At 41.3% G+C, this 19,222-nt stretch overlaps 1 protein-coding gene across 5 annotated transcripts in view; it reads left to right on the top strand.

Moving 5' to 3' along the window:
• Window positions 1–19,222, top strand: part of LOC140196298 (chloride channel protein 2-like) — a 558,437-nt gene that overhangs the window by 278,859 nt on the left and 260,356 nt on the right. For all 5 annotated transcript variants that reach the window (XM_072255256.1, XM_072255259.1, XM_072255257.1 and 2 more), the window contains one exon: window positions 4,327–4,460. In XM_072255256.1, the coding sequence (XP_072111357.1) occupies window positions 4,327–4,460 (134 nt within the window). The remainder of the gene's footprint in view (window positions 1–4,326; window positions 4,461–19,222) is intronic.

The following is a 19,222-nucleotide window of genomic DNA, read 5'->3' as shown; positions in this document are numbered from 1 at the left end:
GGGCTGTTTCCCTCGACGACAGCGAGCCGAGCGACCCTGAGGGTGGCCGGGGGGCTTCATGTGCATATGCCAATCAACTCAAAAGCATGAATGCAATAAAGAGATATCAGAATACTAAATTGTGATGCAGACTTGAGGGACGAGGTCTATTCGTGCTTCCAGTGCAATGAAACAACATTGCATAATATACCTTGATGTGTTATCTGTCCTGTAGTGTAAGCATGGCAAGATTGGCACTCCTAGAAAGCTGAACTGGTAAATCTAAATACTCTTATCTGTAATCATCTGTCTATATTCCATATTTTGGCCTGTTCTTTGCTAAATTTCCAGCACCGAGATCTGTTTTTCAGAATACCCTTAAATCTGAGAGCTATGTGTAAATTAACAAGGAATCAACTCAAAACAAGGTTCAAGAATCTGTAGAAGGTTTGAATCTATGAAAATCTTTAATTTTTGAGGAAATATTCTCAAAATTTGTTCATGTTTTTGTGTGGATATTTAATAAGAAATGAGGAATTATTAGACTTTTTTATAATTGGGTGCCCATTGACAACATATTATCAACCAATGAGTTGAAGGCAAGACAAAGAACTCAGGAAGCACAAATAGATCAAAAAACAGACTATTTAAGCAATAAATAATAAGTTATGATCAAAACTATGTCGGTGATTTGGCTAAGAATATATAAGGCATGGTTCACAGATGATACCTAAAATCTATGCTATTGCAGACAATGAAGAAGGTTATTAAAAATTACAAAGGGTTTTTGTTGAGCTGAGTAAGTGGGCTGAGGAATGGTAAATGAAGTTTAATTCGGATAAATGACAAGGGTTGCTTTTTGGAAAGTCAAGTCCAGGCCGGACTTTCACAGTGATTGGCAGGACTCTGGGGTGTTTTGTAGAACAGAGGGACCTTGCAGTACAATATAAGTATATTGCTCACTAAAAGAAGAGTCACAGATAGATAGGGTGGTGAAGCAGGACTTTGGCATTCTGCCCTTCATAAGTCAAAAGTTAGGAGGTGATGGTGAAGTTGCTGGTGAGGATGTAGTTGGAGTATTGTGTTCAGTTTTGGTTGCTCCGCTATTGGAAAGGTTTATTAAATCAGAAAAATGCAGGAAAGGTTTATAAAGATGTTGCCAGGACTTGAGCGACTAAGCTGTAGAAAGAAGCTGGACAGGTTTGGACTTTATTCCTTAGAGCATAGGAGACAGAGATGTGATCTTATAGAGGTAACTGAAATCATGAGGGACATGTGTCGGGAGAAATAACTCAGTATTTTTCCCAGGGTTAGGGAATCGAGAACTAGAAGGCATAGATTTAAACTGAGAGGGGAAAGGTCTAATAAGAACTTGAGGGGCAGTTTTTTTTTACACAAAGGGTGGCATGTAAGTGGAATCTACTGCAGAGGGAGTGTTTGAAGCATCTACAATAATAAATCTTAAAATATTATTTGGACAGGTACATGGATTGGAGAGGTTTAAGATGTTACAGGCCAAATGCTGGCATATGGGACTAACTACTGCAACATCACCAAAAAACAACAAAATAATTTCTCCAGATAAATATGCAGTGAACAATGGACAACTACAACTTGCATGCATGAAATTGGCCCACCTCTTGTGGCAGACTAGGTACCGGACTTTCTTGGCAGAAGAGTTACTCCATCGCCTTCGCTTATTGGGCCATCGTTATTGTAATACCATCGTTATTTACAAAGTTTTATTTTAAGAAGTAACTTAAAAAGCCCAAAACAATTTTAAAATTCTACCTTTCAATATGTATTAAGTATCTATATCTCTACTGATTGTAACTCTATCCTGTACAGTACTGGATCTTGTGGTGTGACAAAATAGTCTCATGTTGTATTCTGTCTGGGCTTTAGACTTGCTTGTGCCCTACTCCTGTAATTCTGACTCCCATTGTTCGAAGTATTTACAAACAGCTTTTAAGCGTTGGTCTTCGATAACTCGTGTATCCACTATGGCCTTTTTTTTGCTTTGCAAAAACATTATTTCACAAGAATGAGAGCAGACTTTATAAATAATTATCAGCCATTAACTGCCCCTACATTGCAATACATTTTAGAAAAAGCAAAATGCTGGAGTTCAGACATTTAGCTTGCAGCTAGATTATCTGAATGTTGTCAAGTATTCATCATATTGATTTGTTGGACAAATGTAAAGATTTGGTGGCCACAAATACATGATGTTTCACATGTCAGTTAATATTTAAATACTGACACAGTAGTCAGGATGGTTAATGTGTGTCTCTCGAAGAGCTGGATGCTGGACTTCAACTTTGTTGGTTTTGTGGGGCCTGCATCTTTAAAATCTTAAATTGTGTTAGGGAATCATGCAAATTGCTGGAGGAAATCAGCAGGTCCATGGAGAGGAATGAACAGTCAACATTTTGGGCTTAGTCCCCGCACTAGGACTGGAAGAAAGGAAGGGGGAAGAAGGCAGAGTAAGAAGGTGGGTGGAGGGGGAGGAGTACGAGCCAGAGGTGATCGGTGAAGCCAGGTGGGTGGCGGGGGGGGGGAGGTTGTTTATTAATTTCCATAAATGCTCTCTGACCTCCTGCATTTTGTATGTGTTACTCTAGATTTCCAACATCTGCAGAATCTCTTGTGTTTGTGTTAGGGAATGAATGCTTGGATATAAAATAGTAACTGATCTAATAGACTAGTCACCAATGCCTCCTATGAGATTTGAATAGACACTGGCAGATGTGGTATCCAAGCTTGGGTGATGAACTTGGGTGATAAATACTGAAATTGGGGAAAAAAAGTAATTCTCCATCAGCGGTAATGCTGAATCTATCAGAATGTACTAAAATGTGGCCTGGTTCACTGTGATGTTTAGAGATAGAATAGGCACAGCTTATGTATATAGCTCCAGAAATACTTATGTGGTTGACTTCATACTGTTTCATCAGTTATGATATAAGGAAAGGACTATAAATGACAATATCACTAACAACTTCTATAACCACATCACATAAACAAATCAGTTTTAAACACTTGTCCAAAATCTCAATGTTACACACTTTCCATGGCTGATGGTGATGATGGTATGGGAGTGATGGTTGGGGGGGGGGGGGGTGGTAGTGGAGGGTAATGCCAATGTTGCATTTATCCTCCTTGAATCTGCAAGTTTTTGGTTTCTTGGGTGTTTTCTTCGCAATAGTAATAATGTTGAGCTTAATAAGTTTTGATTTTTACGTTAAACATTTTATCACCTTGCTTTCGATGAATAGAAAACAAATTATGTCAGCCAGGTGCATTCTGTCATTTTACATGTAAACCTCATTGTCAATTCCATGCGTAAAAGGTGGATTATAAACCAATTCGTGAACTCACAAAGCTCTCACTGCTGCCAGGAAGCCTTTTGCTAAGCTACCTCTTGATGAGATTTTGTATTAACAACACTCTGGTCAAAATGGAATCATGCATTTGAATGTTCTTAGCATGGGGGAACTGAATGTTCTCTAGTCACTGAAGTTAACAGAGTAACAATTAACGAAACAACCATTACCAACTTTAAATGTTATGGACTGGATTGCAATAATCGTTATTTATTTTGGGGTTCTATGCATAGGTTTCCATGACCCTACAATGACAATAATTAAAGTAGGAAAGCACTGAATTTTCACACGAAAGGTTGCTAAGTGGTTGATAAGCAAGGTTGTAAACAGTTGGTATGCATAGCTGAGGTTACATGGATCAGACATTATCTTGCTAAATAGTAAAGCATGTTTTGGGATGGCCCCCCTCCTCCTCCAAAATGGTATTAATCCTGAGCCCACTTCCCCTTTCAGTCATGCAAGATTCACTTGTTTTCAGTTACAGCAGAAAATGTTGATAACAGACTAAATGTGGACTTGTTTAAGAAGAGGAATATTAAGTCAGGCTCTGATCCCATAAAAATTTATGCAGAAGGACTGTTTATCCTGGTTATGAAACTTTTTCTAATTGTTTAGACTGAACTCTAAAATGGGGCAAAGAGATGGAGCAGATAAATACTGAATTCAGATCAAATAATGTCGTGAGCATTATCATGTGCTGCATCATGTCTTGTTACTGTGGGGAACCGTTAGGTCATTAGTAAGCATATGGGGTTTGCATTCTTTTGGTCCTTCTTCATGGCCTGAAGCAATAATGTTTGTACTAATACTATTTAAAGTCAACATTATCAATGGTAGTCTTCTGTTGTAGTAAGCATTGTTTTATTTACTCGTACTTTTAATATATATTCATTATCGATTAAAATACAAACCATTCTTCTGGGTCCTATCTGAACACAAAATGTGTGTTCTTTTCTCACAGGTTCTGGGATACCAGAGATGAAGACGATCCTACGTGGAGTGGTGTTAAAAGAATACCTCACCTTCAAAACTTTCGTAGCAAAAGTGATTGGCTTAACTTGTGCATTAGGAAGTGGAATGCCATTAGGGAAAGAGGTAAGGTTTTTGAAAATAACTAGTCACGTTCTGGGACTTTTCTCTTTTTGACAAAAAAATGATTCAAGCAGATAAAATAAAATCAGGGGCCAACATTGGGATCGCTACTCTGTTTGTCAATGATTTCGATAGTGGAATTGATGGCTTTGTGGCAAAGTTTGCGGATGATATAAAGATAGGTGGAGGGGTAGGTAGTGCTGAGGAAGCAATGTGATTGCAGCAGGACTGGGACAAATTGGAAGATTGGTTAAAAAAAAAGTGTCAGATGGAATACAGTGTTTGGAAATGTAAATGCATTTTGGTAAAAGGAACAACAGTGCAGACTATTATCTAAATGGGGAGAAGATTCAAAGATCAGAGATGCAAAGGGACTTAGGAATCCTGGTGCAAGACTCCCAAAAGGTTAATTCACAGGATGAGTCTGTGGTGAAAAAGGAAAATGCAACGTTGGCATTTAGTTCAAGGGGAGTAGAATATAGAAACAAGAAGATAATGCTGAGGCTTTATAAGACTCCAGTCTGGCTGCATTTGGAGTTATGTCAATAGTTTTGGGCCCCTTATCTCAGAAAGGATGTTGCTCTCATTGGAGAGAGTTCAGAGAAGGTGCGGGAGGATGATTCCAGGAATGAAGGGGTTAACATGAGAAGCGTTCAGCAGCTTTGGGCCTGTACTCACTGAGTTTAGAAGAATGCGGGGGGAATCTCATTGACACCTATTGAATGTTGAAACGGCTAGATAAGGTGGCTGTGGAGGGGATGTTTCCTCTAGTGGGGTGTGCAGAACTAGAGGGCACAGCCTCAAAATTTGGGATGGCTTTTTAGAACAGAGGTAAGGAGGAAATTTTTTTAGCTGAAGAGTGGCGAGTCTGAGGAATCTTCTGCCACAAACTGCTGTGGAGGCCAAGTCTGTGGATATATTTACAGCGGAAGTTGATAGATTCCTGATTGGTGGGGCATCAAGAGATATGCTGAGAGGGCAGGTTATGGGGTTGAACAGGATCTGGGATCAGCCATGATGAAATGGCAGAGTGGACTTGATGGGCTGAATGTGCTCCTATGTCTTTATGTCCTGAGGTCTTAGAGTATCCTAGGAGTATCTCGAACTCCTTTTAAATAAAGTGGAAATCTATAGCCCCCCTACAATATAAAATTTCTCAACAATTTCATTCATAGCTGTTTTAAAGCTAAACCTAGGCAGTGTTGAAATGGAAGAGTGGAAGAAATGAAAAGTGGAAGAAGGATTATACTGGTAGAGTTTCTCAGTTGATTTGTGATTTGCTTCTGTTACTTTGAAGCTCGAGTTCTTGTGGACTTTTAATGGCTTTGTGAAAACTGCTACAAAATTGCTCCCATATAGAAATTGAAATTGGAATAGGGGGTGGCTGCACTCTACTGACCATTTTACAAATGGTGCCAGAAAAATTCAGGCTATCATGGGAGCTTTCCTGAACACAATGTAGACACTGTCTAGTCCAGCATAAAGGCATGGATAGTTCTAGGGACTGAGCACTGCACAAGTCCTGTTTGCTATTTCAAATCGGCTCTGTCTGAACATGCTGCAGTTTCATCCTGTCATTAAAACGGAGTTGATGCTAATTGTTGAAAGTTGCACTGCAAATGTCTTTCTCAGGGGTTCAGTGTTCAGTGTGGCTGACTAGCACTTGTATGTGTTGAGTTAGTCAGTGACATTTGATGCCAAAGCTTCCCCCTGTCCAATAAAGCTCGTTACCTTTCAATCAGGCATCCATGCAACTAACCTGATGGTTCTAACATCCTCTCTGTAGCAGGACAGCCAATCACCACGTAAAATGGATAAATCTCTGGAAAAAGGCATATTATCAGTAATGAAAATTATTGCAGATGTATTTTATATTCATTGTGCCTCATTGCTACTGCAGTTTCTTACTATCGCTGCACTGTTTAGAACATAACTCCTAGACATGTGTAATCCTCCTCCTTCCCTTTCCCCTGTGGTCCACTCTCCTCTCCCATCTGATTCCTTTCTTTCCAATCCTTTGCTTTTTCCAACCACCTGGCTTCACCTATCACCTTCTAGCTAACCTCCTTCCCCTCCCCCACCTTTTTATTCTGACATCTTTCCCCCTTCATTTCCAGTACTGAAGAAGGGTCTCGGCCTGAAACATTGACTGCTTATTCATTCCTGTAGATGCTGCCTGACCTGTTGGGTTCCTCCACCATTTTGCACGTTGTTTTGGATTTCCAGAATTTGCAAAGTTTATCGTGTTTATTTGTAACTTTAATGTCTTTCCCCCGATGGTGTTACAATATTGTCTAGAAATTTTGTTTTAACTTTGGGACTGAGCTGTTGGAATATTCCGGCATACTCAACTCTGTTAACTCTTACTGATAATGGACATGAGAGGGTGAACTCAGGCAGTCCATGGAGGCCAATGCAGGAACACACAGAGTGGAGGGAAACTAAGCACCAAAGGCACAACAGTAATTAGCCACAAGGAGAGCACGGTGGCCGTGCAAGGTGAAGAGGTGCAGGCTTTTGAGCCAAGTCTGCTCATCACCCTGCCGCACCAGACGGGAGGACGCTCCAGAGGGGAAATGCTAAACTGGGAGCCGATCTGGCAGGAGGGAGCACGAGCGGATTTGAAAGGGTGTTGGCACGGTGCGGTGTAGGCAGACCTGGGAGGTAAACGGCTGGCTGAAGCTCAGGCCAATTTGGAGTCTTTGGGTGTGGCTCAGTTGGACCTTAAAGGGAGAAGGCAGGTGTGGAGCTGAAAGGGAAAGGATGGGCTGCAGCTTTGGCCAATGTGAAACAGAAATGCAGGGTGGAGATTACAGAGACCTGAAAAGGCAGTGACCCAGGAGCAGGGATGGATCACCAATAACCTCAAGAATCAGGGCCATGGATGGGCAGTGCCTCTTCCTGATTTTTGGAGGTTTCATCGATCCTTCTGGATGTTCCTCATCTTTTTGTTTTTGCCAAGCTGCATGTATGCATGGGTAACGATGAGATAATTTACCTGAATACCATCCACCATATATGGGTCCTATGAATGAAGGAATGTAATGGGGATAGAAAAGAGATTAGGGCACCCTGCATCGGAAAAGCAGGTGGTATTGTTGAAACAGTCTGAAACAGCGAGGAAGGGGGAGAGCAAATGGAAAGAGATGGATATCCAATATACACTTTAATTTTGCAAGGTCATGGAGAGAGGAGCACCTTTACCATTTAACAGATGATACCAGAAAAGCATCAGGCTCTGATTGGTGCTCACCTGAAAGCACTGTGCAGCCTCAGTAAGGCCATGTTCCTAATCCATCTCGAGCAACATTGCTGCACAGGAAATGCTGGGGGAAATCCAAGGTCAAATCTTGGGTTTCTCAGTCAACTCACAAAAAACATTAACCCCAGTCCTTTCAGATTGAACAAGAGAAAGTAGTTAAACTTAATGTGGGCCTGCTGTTCAAGTAGCTACTGATCTTCTAAATAGATTGTTTAGCATGTTTTCTTATGTTTAAATTACAAAAACCAGAACAGCTTCTAAAATAAAGGGAGGGAAGGAGGAGGATTAGGAAGAGTGGTACTGTAGTCTTCCAGTGATCTTGCACTTGCCTCTAGCTGTTGGCTCTTTCTTAGACGCTCCATGTATGGCATGCACTCTGGAGTGGGATAAGGTGAGGCAGCTGACCTGACCCTTGCTGATTTGTTGCTGCTACAAGTTGTGTGGCATCTTGTCTGCCAAGAGAAGCAAGGTTAATGAGTATTACACAATGTGCTTGGAGGCTTAGTCAGAATCATAGAAACACACAGCACAAAAGCAGCTTTCTTTCTCTCACCTCGTCCATTTCAACTATGATGCCGAGCCATACTCGTAGTTTAGTGTATTTGAGACAGAAATTGATAGATCTTTGGATGCTAACGATGTGATGGTATTGGGTTTGCTGACCACAAAGTTCTAAACTCAAATGAAGTCCTTGAGCCGTATCAGATACAAATAGTCGCGAGCAGCCTCACTAACAGGAGATTATACTATAACTAACAAATCTTCAAAGACTAGTTTACTTCACTGTTTATTCTCCACTGCGAGTTTAGCTGCCAATATCCACTATTTAAGTGGGGGTCGCCTCACCTTGTCAAGGAGAAGATACTTATAGCCAACAAAATAGTTGAAAACATAGTTCACTTATTTTTAATGATACACGTTTAAATCGAAGCAACACTCTTAAAACACATTTAAAACTCACAGAGGATTTATATCTTAAACATTTGCAAATCATAATACATTTCTTAAACACAAAACATTAAGCACAAAGCACAAATGATTTAGATTATGAGAACACTCAGTCCTCTTTTATTGTCCAAAACATAGGTAGAATTCCTTTAAACTAAAAAGAGGTACCAAATAGTTGCAGATAAGCAAGTTGTCCGTCGTAGAAAGTGAAGCTGGAGGAATGGGTTCTCACTCATTGTATGTTTCTTTCTTATTTCTTGATGTTCCTTACCCCATTCTTAATAAGATTGAACTGCTCTTTACATTTATACCATTTTCTTCTCCACTTGGATGACTTCAGATGCATGTATTTCCTCAGACATCCTTTTAACAGATGGTATAAAAGCCTCTTTTGGAGACATGGACCTCAGCTTAATGTTCACAGTTCGCAATTAATGCTGTAAATGATGTAAAGCTAATTTCTTTGAGTGCATAAACTTCCCAATTTAAAACCACAACAGTTAATGATGTGCTAAATGTCCATCTAAATTATCCGCAAGCTTCCTTGAACTAAGCAATTTAAAGTAAGCTTGTCTAAAACAACCCATTGTCTTGAGCAAAATTAAAGCTGGTGCAGTGATTAGCATCTGCTTTTTCACAAACTGAGGCTACATCTACACTAGACCAGATAATTTTGAAAATGCCGGTCTCACGTAAAAACGATAGGCGTCCACACCAGGCGTTTTTGAAAGTACCTCCGTCCACTGGTGCACGTTAGGGATGTGTAGCCCACTGCTCTACTCTTTGTCTACACTCATGACTGTGTGGCTAAGCATAGCTCAAATCGCATCTATAAATTTGCTGATGATACAACTATTGTTTGGCAGAATTTCAGATGGTGGCAAGAGGATGTACAGAAATAAAATATATCAGCTACTTGAGTAGTGTTGCAGCAAAAAGCTTGTACTCAACGTCAGTAAGACCAAGGAACTGATTGTGGACTTCATTGAGGGATCAGAATTGGAAAGGATGAGCAATTTCATGGTCTTGGGTGTCAACATCTCTCAAGATCTATTCTGGGCCTAACATTGATACAATTACAAAGAAGACAGATTAGCCGATGGTCCAGTTAACCAGAATTCACTGTATTTGAAATGATTATGTCAGTACTGACAGCCTGCAACCATTTGATATTGTGTAAAATAGAGTCAGGAACTGGAGGTGCCTGTTAAATATCCGTCAGCTTTTCAAATAACAAATGACTCACTGTTTTCTAAATTAGTGTTTAATATCAAGGAGAGTAAATAATCAGTAAATTGAGGTAGCAAGACCTTGGAACAGCGAGATTAGTGCTTACCAGTGCTATAAGCTGCCCTAACCTTGAGGGTTTGTTCAGGTAGATATTTGTAGGAACGTATCACTTGGACTAGGCTTGTTAGGTCGTAACCAAAGTTAGAATGATCAATATAAAATCAATATAAAGTGCATCAGCCATTCTAGTTAGCCCCCCACCTCCTCTCTTACCCTCGTTATTGCACTGCACTGTAAATACTTTAAACTGCTTTTTATACTGCAAAGACATGCTGGTATCTATCCATTTGTGCACATTTTATTTCATGTCTATATTTTAATCTCTAACTTTATATTGTTCTTTATTTTTTATAGTTGTTGAAAGTTGTTTTGCGTGTTGCACCCTGGCCAACACACCACAATAAATTCCTAATATGTGTAATTGCATATGGTGAATCAAGTTGATCCTTAATTCTTGATCTTCAAAGAATCTTCAAACATGCATCCATATATATGGTCACCTATTTTTCCAGCTGCCTTCTTTTTAATATTCTGTCCTATACCACAAGATGACATGAAAGAAACTTTCACAGATTAAAAATTCATGATTAGTCCAAAAGTTAGCAAACAATAAGCTTAGGTGTTGACTTATCACGAGGATTTTGTGAATTCCAATTACTGGATTGCAGCAGTTTTAAGGAATATGTAGTGTTTTAATTTCAGCCCAAACCTGCAGTTTTGAGATGCCACTATTATAAATGTTATTCATACTTTATTCTTTATTGTCACCAAACAATTGATACTAGAGCGTACAATCATCACTGCGATATTTGATTCTGCTCTTCGTGCTCCCTGGAGTACAAATTAATAGTAAATAATAAACATTTAATTATAAATCATAAATAGAAAATAGAAAAGGGAAAGTAAGGTAGTGCAAAAAAACCGAGAGGCAGGTCCAGATATTTGGAGGTTATGGCCCAGATCCGGGTCAGAATCCGTTCAGCAGTCTTATCACAGTTGGAAAGAAGCTGTTCCCAAATCTGGCCGTATGAGTCTTCAATCTCCTGAGCCTTCTCCCAGAGGGAAGAGGGACGAAAGGTGTGTTGGCTGGGTGGGTCATGTCCTTGATTATCCTGGCAGCACTGCTCCGACAGCGTGCGGTGTAAAGTGAGTCCAAGGACGGAAGATTGGTTTGTGTGATGTGCTGGGCTGTGTTCACGATCTTCTGCAGCTTCCTCCGGTCTTGGACAGGACAACTTCCATACCAGGTTGTGATGCACCCTAGAAGAATGCTTTCTACAGTGCATCTATAAAAATTAGTGAGGGTTTTAGGGGACAGGCCAAATTTCCTTAGCTTCCTCAGGAAGTAAAGGTGCTGGTGGGCCTTCTTGGCAGTGAACTCTGCTTGGTTGGACCAAGTCAGGTCATTTGTGATATTGACCCCGAGGAACTTAAAGCTTTTGACCTGTTCCACTTGCGCACCACCAATGTAAATGGGGTCGTGCGGTCTGCTACTCCTTCTGAAGTCAACAACCAATTCCTTCGTCTTGCTGGCATTGAGGGATAGGTTATTGTCTTCGCACCATGCCACCAGGTTCTTAATTTCCTCTCTGTACTCAAACTCATCATTACCCGAGATACGGCCTACAATTGTGGTGTCATCAGCAAACTTATATATTGAGTTTGATGGAAACTTGACTACACAATCATGGGTGTACAGTGAGTACAGCAGGGGGCTGAGTACACAGCCTTGTGGGGCATCGGTGCTCAGAGTGATTGTAGAGGAGAGCTTGTTCCCTATTTTTACAGCCTGGGTCCTGACTGTGAGGAAGTTGAAGATCCAGCTGCAGATCTTTATTCTCCAGGTGTTCTAAGCAATAATGTAGGGCCAGAGAGATGGCATTTGCCATTGACCTGTTATTCCACAAAACTAAAGGATTTTCTGTGCTCTGTTTGCAGTTGCAAGCTAAAACTACTTTGTACTCGGCTGATGCTTATTTATAAAATCACTTTGGATGCTGCGGAGATGCATGATGGATGTTTGGAGCTATTATTAGCTTGATGGTTTCATTCCTACTGATCTGCTTGCCATTGTTCATCAATACAAATGTCAATGAGCCAGAACAGTTCCTCAATCAATTATTGCAATATTTCTTTAGAAGCTAAAATATTTTAATGCTCATGTCAAAATCACTACAGCATATGAAGCATGGCGAGAAACACAAAAGCTGGCCCATCTTTCTGGAAAATATCCGAAATGCTATTAAATTAAAAACCAGAGCAGTTCTTTGGTATTTTCTTATGTACAGGATGTAGTTCAATACTGTTTGCATTTAGAGCACCCTTACCGTAGAAAAACATTCCAATGCACTTCACAGAAGCCAAATAAACCAAGTACTAAGCGTAAAGACAAAGAACAATTTGTTAAAGTATTGCTCAAAGAAATGGGGTTTCAAAGAATGAAGCGGGGGATATGAAGGTGCAGGGGGGACTTTGAGAAGAATGCCAGCATAAAGAACTGAGACGCTAAAGACACCCTTCGTTTGTAGTGGGAAGGAGAAAGATGTCTGATAAGTGATTTAGGAATCTACATCAGGAAATTTAGAGTTGAACCAAAAAAACAAGGAAGCCACCAGGAATGGGTCATGGATCTGTAGTCTTTATGATGATGCCCACTGTAATTTGCATATCGCCACAAAACCAGAGCAATCTCACTGGCTGTACACTCGACCTTGAATTACCTCAGAGATAGTAATGTCTACATCAGGCTGCTGTTTATTGATTGCAGCTCAGCGTTCAAAACAATCCTGCCCTCAGTAGTAACCAACAAGTTCCACAACCCCAGGGCCTCTGTACCTCTCTCTGCAACTGGATCCTTGACTTCCTCACCGAGAGACTTCAGTCTGTGCAGATCAGAAATAACATCTCCTCCCTTCTGATAGTCAGCAGAGGTGCACCTTGAGGACATGTGCTTCGCCCACTGCGCTACCCTCACTACACACACACCATTGTGTGGCTAGGCACAGCTCAAGTGCCATCTGTCTCTTGGATAAATAATTGTTTTCATTCGCAGCTGGCACTGATTGCTTGGGTCTGGCCTAAACTATACAAAGGTATCAACACACTTCCCTTCAGTGCAGGGTCCCACCAGCACTGTGCTATTCCCAGCTGCAGTTGTATCTCAATCCAGTTATATAGCTGATTGGGTACTTTCTTTTATTATTTTCAACGTTCTCCTGCTCAATTCCCTGAATTTGTTGCTCTGGCACTGAGATTTCATCCTTCACCAAATTTCCACCGACAAGCTCAGATACCACCTGTTGTTACTTGAAAAATATTCAGCTTGAATGTAATGAGGATGTTCATGTCCAGGCCATGCTCAGATTCCCCGATGCTGCTGGGTTCTTAAGTTCTGTCCATAAGCATCACAGCTCTAAATCAATCAACTTTCAATCTTCAGTTCCTCTGCCTGGGTTGTATGTTTAGTACGCACGACTGAGATTCCGTGTGGCAGGCCAATGAGGTGAAGAATGTCAGTGATAAAGATGGCAGATAGGGTGGGTGCAATGATGTAGCCCTGTTTGACAGTGAAGCGTTTAGATTCATCACCACTGTTGCTGTGTACTGTGGCTGACATGCAGTCATCCAGTAACCTCAGTATTCATTAGTACTTGTCAGGGTAGTTATGTCTTGATAGTGTACGCCAGAGATCTTGGTGGTCGACTGTATGAACTGCCTTTGTCAAGTCTATGAAAGCCAAGTGCCAGGGTTGCTTTTGTTCGCAGCATTTTTTCCTGTAATTGGCATGCTATGAAAATCACGTCTGCTGTGCCTCTAGATGGGTAGAAACTGCACTGTGATTCAGGGAGTACTTCAGACAGTGGAAGGAGTCGGTTGGCAAGGTGCCTGCTGGTGACAGGAGGGATGTACCTATGTAATTGCCACAGTCTGCATTGCCTCGCTTTTTGTATATGGTCACTATTGGAGCATCCCTGAGCTCTGAAGGTAATTATTTATTTTCCCAGACCTTCAGGAGCACGGCTTGTATGTGGTGCAGGAGTGCTGGTCTACCTTTCTTGCAGATCTCTGCTGGGATCCTGGCAGAACCAGTCGCGTTGTTGCTTTTCCGGTTCCTGGTGGCATCATGGACCTCTTTCGTAGAGGGAGGCTCCCCCATGACTTCTCTGACAGGTCCCAATCAGATATAGAATGGACGGCAGGCTTATCAACTTCAACTGATTCAAGGCCAGGAACAAGATCAGTGCCACCACTATCATGGAGCTTCAGTATGCGGGTAACAACACCATCACAACAGACTCTGAAAAATCTCCTAATGTATAATGAATGCCTTTGCCAAGGCATATAGAGCCCTGGGCCTTGTTTTGAATATAAAAAAAAGACAGGTCCTGTATCAGCCACTGGCAAGCCAGCCATTTATCCAGCCCTCCATAAAAGATGCCAATATCACCCATGAAAATGTAGACCACTTCCCCTGCCTAAGCAGCATTCTCTCCTCAAAAGCAGACATTAACTCGGGGATTAACCTCCCCCTGAGTAGTGCTAGTGGAACCTACGCAAGCTTAAGATAAAGAGTCTTTGAAGATTGCGATGTTCAGTTCCAAATAAAATTTCTGGTTTATGGAGCAGTTGTCCTTCCTACTTTACTGTACAGAGCTGAATAATGGACCACCTACAATAGGTACCTGAAAGCTCTGGAACAATATCACCAAAGAACCTTATGAAAGATTTTGAGAATCAGCTGGAAGGACAGACACACTAACACCAGCGTACTGGAACAGGTTAACATGAACAGCGTCTTCACTACACCATTTCCGATGGATAGGTCATGTTATCCAGATGCCTAACTCACACCTTGAGAGGCGGTGATCATAATGTGATGGAATTCACCCTACAGTTTGAGAGGGAGCAGGTAAAGTCAGATGTATCAGTATGACAGTTGAGTAAAGGGAATTACAGAGGCATGAGAGAGGAGGAAGCCAAAGTTGATTGGAAGGGGACACTAGCAGGGATGACAGCAGAACAGCAATGGCTGGAGTTTCTGAGGGCAACTTGGAAGGTGCAGGATAGGAACATCCCAAAAATGAACTAGTATTCTGAAAGGAGGATGAGGCAACCATGGCTGACAAAGGAAGTCAAAGACAGCATAAAAGGAAAAGTGACAGCATTTAATAGAGCAAAAATTTGTGGGCAGTTAGAGGATCAGGAAACTTATAAAAACCACTAGAAGGCAACTAAAAAAAACGTGCAGAAAGAAAAGATGAAATATGAAGGTAACCTCACCAAAAGTATTAAAAAAGGTATTGTCTTTTTCAGATATATAAAGAATTAAAGAAAGGCTAGAGTGGATAGTGGACCACTGGAAAATGACGTTGGAGAGGTAGTGATGGCGGACCACTTCTTTTCAGGCTACATTGGAATTGATAGCTTTGTGACCAGGTTTGCAGATGATATGCAGATAGATGGAGGAGTACATTGTGTTGAGGAAGCAGGAAGTCTGCAGAAGGACTTAATTTAATCTGATTGGGAGAATGGGCAGGTGGAATATAGTATAAGGAAATGTATAGTCATGTACTTTGGTAGAAGGAATAAAGGCTTAGACTATTTTCTAAGTGGGGAGAAAGTTCAAAAATCAATGGTGTAAAGCAACTTAGGAGGCCTTGTTTGTGATTCACTAAATTTTAACTTGCAGATTGTGTCAGTGGTAAGGAAGGCAAATGCAATGTTAGCGTTCATTTCTAAAGAACTAGAATTTAAGAGCAAGGTGATAGTACTGAGACTCTATAAGGCATTGGTCAGACCACCCTTTGCGTATTGTGTGCAGTTACCTAAGAAAAGATGTGCTGAGATTGGAGAACGTCCAGAGGTTCATGAGAACAATTCCAGGAATGAAAGGGTTAATGTATGAGGAGCATTTGATGGCTCTGGGCCTGTAGTGGGGTGGATATTCATTCAAACCTATTGAATATTGAAAAGCCTAGATATAGTAGATATGGAGAAAATGTTTTCTTATTGTGGGTGAGTCTAAGACCAGAGGGCACAGCCCCAGAATAGAGAGGGAGGTTGATTTAAAACAGAGATGAGTGATTTCTTCAGCCAGAGGGTAGTGAATCTGTACAGTTCATTGGCATAGATGGCCATGGAAGCAACATTATTATGTTTATTTACAGCTGAAGTTGATTAACTCTGGATTAGTCATGGTGTCAAAGATTACGGAGAGAAGGCATGAGAATAGGGTTGGGAGGGATAATAAATCATCCATGATGGAATGGCGGAGCAGACTCAATGGGCCAGGTGTCCTGATTCTGCTTCTAGATCTTATGGTCTCATGGTTTCCCTTTAGGAGAACATAGTTCTCAGCTTGAATGATTGTACAGTATTACTCATATTACTGCATTCAGCAGTCTCTGGCTGTGTGTATAAAACATAGACAGTACTGCAATTAATTGTAGTATTGAGAAAGCAAAAGAATGTTTTAGCAGCTTCTGACCGCCAGTGACCACTTTTAGTCTTGACGGATTCCTGGGCAGGGGCGTGCTGTTGGAAGGTTGGGAATCTGCAGAATGTAACAATGCTTGGTGTGCTGGAGACCTTGGGCAATGGGATAGCTGCTTCCTGATGCCAAGACCCTTCATTCAGATGTGTTGGCAATGGGGGATCATGAGGGATGGGCAATACAGTGTGGTATTTGTGCCCTATAATGCTCATTTATGGAAATCTCAGCCCCAATGTCACAAATTCAATACATTGAGTAAGGAAGTAACAAGAAGGGAATTCGTTGCCACATACAGCTGTGGAGGCCCGATCATTGAGGGTGTTTAAGGAAGAGATTGATAGGTATCTAATTAGTCAGGGTATCAAGGGATATTGGGGAAAAAGCTGGAAATTGGAACTAGATGGGAGAATAGTTTAGCTCATGGTGGAGTGGCAGAGTAGACTCGATGGGCCGAATGGTCTACTTCTGCTCCTTTGTCTTGTGATCTTGTGAAGGGGTTGACAGGCTATGAAATCTCTTGATGTGCAGGAAGGTGCGGGATCCTTGTGGGGCGGGACAGTGAGTGGGGTGCACTAATGAGGTAGAGATGGCTTAGGGTAAGAGTGGGTAACTGTGTGTGAAATAAAAGCAGAAACTGTTGGAAATAACCAAGTCATCCAGTATTTGTAAAGAGGAAAAACAGTTTCTGGTCAATGACCCTCCATCTGAACCTGAAAATATTAGAGAACGAGATTGTTTAAGTTCCATTAAAGGGATGAGAAGAACAAGAAAGGCTGTATGGTGCAGCTGGGGGTGCTCCTCTCTCCCGAGTAACACATACAACCAGCCACTTTTTATGATTTAACAAAATACATTCCCATCAAACCCTCTTTTAAACTCTTTCCTTTCGCTCACCATGAATCTACGCCCTCTTGTTTTTGACATTCTGAGCATGGTGAAAATTTGCTAACTATCCATCCTACCCTTTCTTGTTCTAGATTTTCAGCATCTGCAAGATCTCTTGTCTTTGAGATTTACTACCCTATCCATGCCTTTTTTTTTGGCGTGTGCCTGTGTGCGTGCAAGTCTGTGCGTGTGCACGTCCATCATGATGTCTTTTTCATGGCTTTTTACAAGGCATGGAACGGGAGAGAGAGAGAGAGAGAGACTGTGTGGCGCGCAACTCCTCACACAGACATTTTCGCAGTATTTTTTCCCTTTTATTTTACGAGGTCGAGTTGCGATCTCGACACTCAACCAGGTACGGATGGAAAGCGTACTCAGGAGCGGACCTGACTGGCTTCGAACCCGGGGGACCTCAGCTCCCAGGTTTGGCGCTGATGTCATTGCACCACCAGCCAGTCCTTCATGCCTTTTTTTTAATTGCATTTACCAATGTCAGGTCATCCTTCTGTCTCCTTTGCTCCAGGAAAACAAATGCAACCAATCTAATCCCTCTCCTGTACCAATATCCTCCAATCCAGGCAACATCCTGGTGAGTCTCCTCTGCACTCTCCATTGTAACCATGATCTTTCTATAGCGTAAAGTAATCCAAATGTGATCTAATCAGTGCTTTGTAATGTTACAACATAACCGTCCAAGTTTTACGTTCTGTCCCGTATCCTATGAAAGCAAGCGTATGCCTTCTTCACCATCCTCTCCACCTGTGCAGCCACTTTCAGGGAACTTTGACTTGAACCCAGAGGTACCAGCATTCATCAATATTTTTTAGAAGTCTGCTGTTTATTGTATATATCCTACTGCCGTTTGACTCCCCAGAATTCATATTTGTCAGGATTAAATTCTATCTGCCAATGCTCTGCGCAGTTCCACATTTGATCCATATCTTGCTGTACCCTTGGATAATCTCCCCCGATATCCGCAACTCCATCAATTTACTAATCATACCTCTTACATTCATATCCAATTACTAAATTCATCAGAAAAAAAACAAGTTAATATTATAGACGATAGAACCTCAGTAGCTCAAAATCTGTGGAATAAGTAAAAGTCAACATTTCAGGTCAAAACTCTTCATTAGGATTTCCCACAAATGCTCTCTAAGTGGCTGAGTCTTTTGGCATTTTCTGTTTTTTGGTTCCCATTTATAGTATTAATAGTGCTTTGATTTTATTTAATATTTTAGACTGAAGGTTCTTCATCAGAATTGGCGAGCTTTGGCGCAAACTGTAAAGACTTGTTATCTTTTATTGTTGAATTCAGCATGACATCCTGAGGGCATTAGCTTACGTGGTTGAAAAATGTGATGATGTTTCCTGGGCTTTATCCGAGCGCTGCAGGAGGCTAAAGAAAGAGGTCAGAGTGCGAGAGGAGTGGAGAATTAAATTAATGTGGGTGGTGGGAGAGGAGAGCTCCTTTTTGAGGGAAGTTGACCTCTGATAATGGTTGTGAGAGAGGGACTGTTGCTGGTAGATTGTTCTTGAAGGAAGCTGGCTGCCTCTGCTGTACAAGTAGTACTATAAGGTTAAATACTAAGGGGATTCAGCCTTTGTTGAATACAATCATTTGCTGAGTTTCCCAAGGCCAGGGCACTCTGCCATCTCTGGTTAAATATAGAATGACTATTAAAATGAAGGCTGATAGCCTTGAATTTAAATGAGCAACTGCTTCCTGTGAGCAGTCTGGCCAATTCCTTGACCACTGCTGAAGTAAAGGGATGTGAACCCAGCTCTGTTCTTCCAGACTTTTTTTATTTCATTTTAAACCCCGATATAGATTAATTGGACATTTGGGTAGAGAATAGAGAAATAGATTAATTAGACGTTTGTGTT

Source organism: Mobula birostris, chromosome 4 (genome assembly GCF_030028105.1).
Source record: "Mobula birostris isolate sMobBir1 chromosome 4, sMobBir1.hap1, whole genome shotgun sequence".
NCBI classification, from domain to species: domain Eukaryota; kingdom Metazoa; phylum Chordata; class Chondrichthyes; order Myliobatiformes; family Myliobatidae; genus Mobula; species Mobula birostris.
This window is presented reverse-complemented; position numbering and strand designations above follow the sequence as displayed.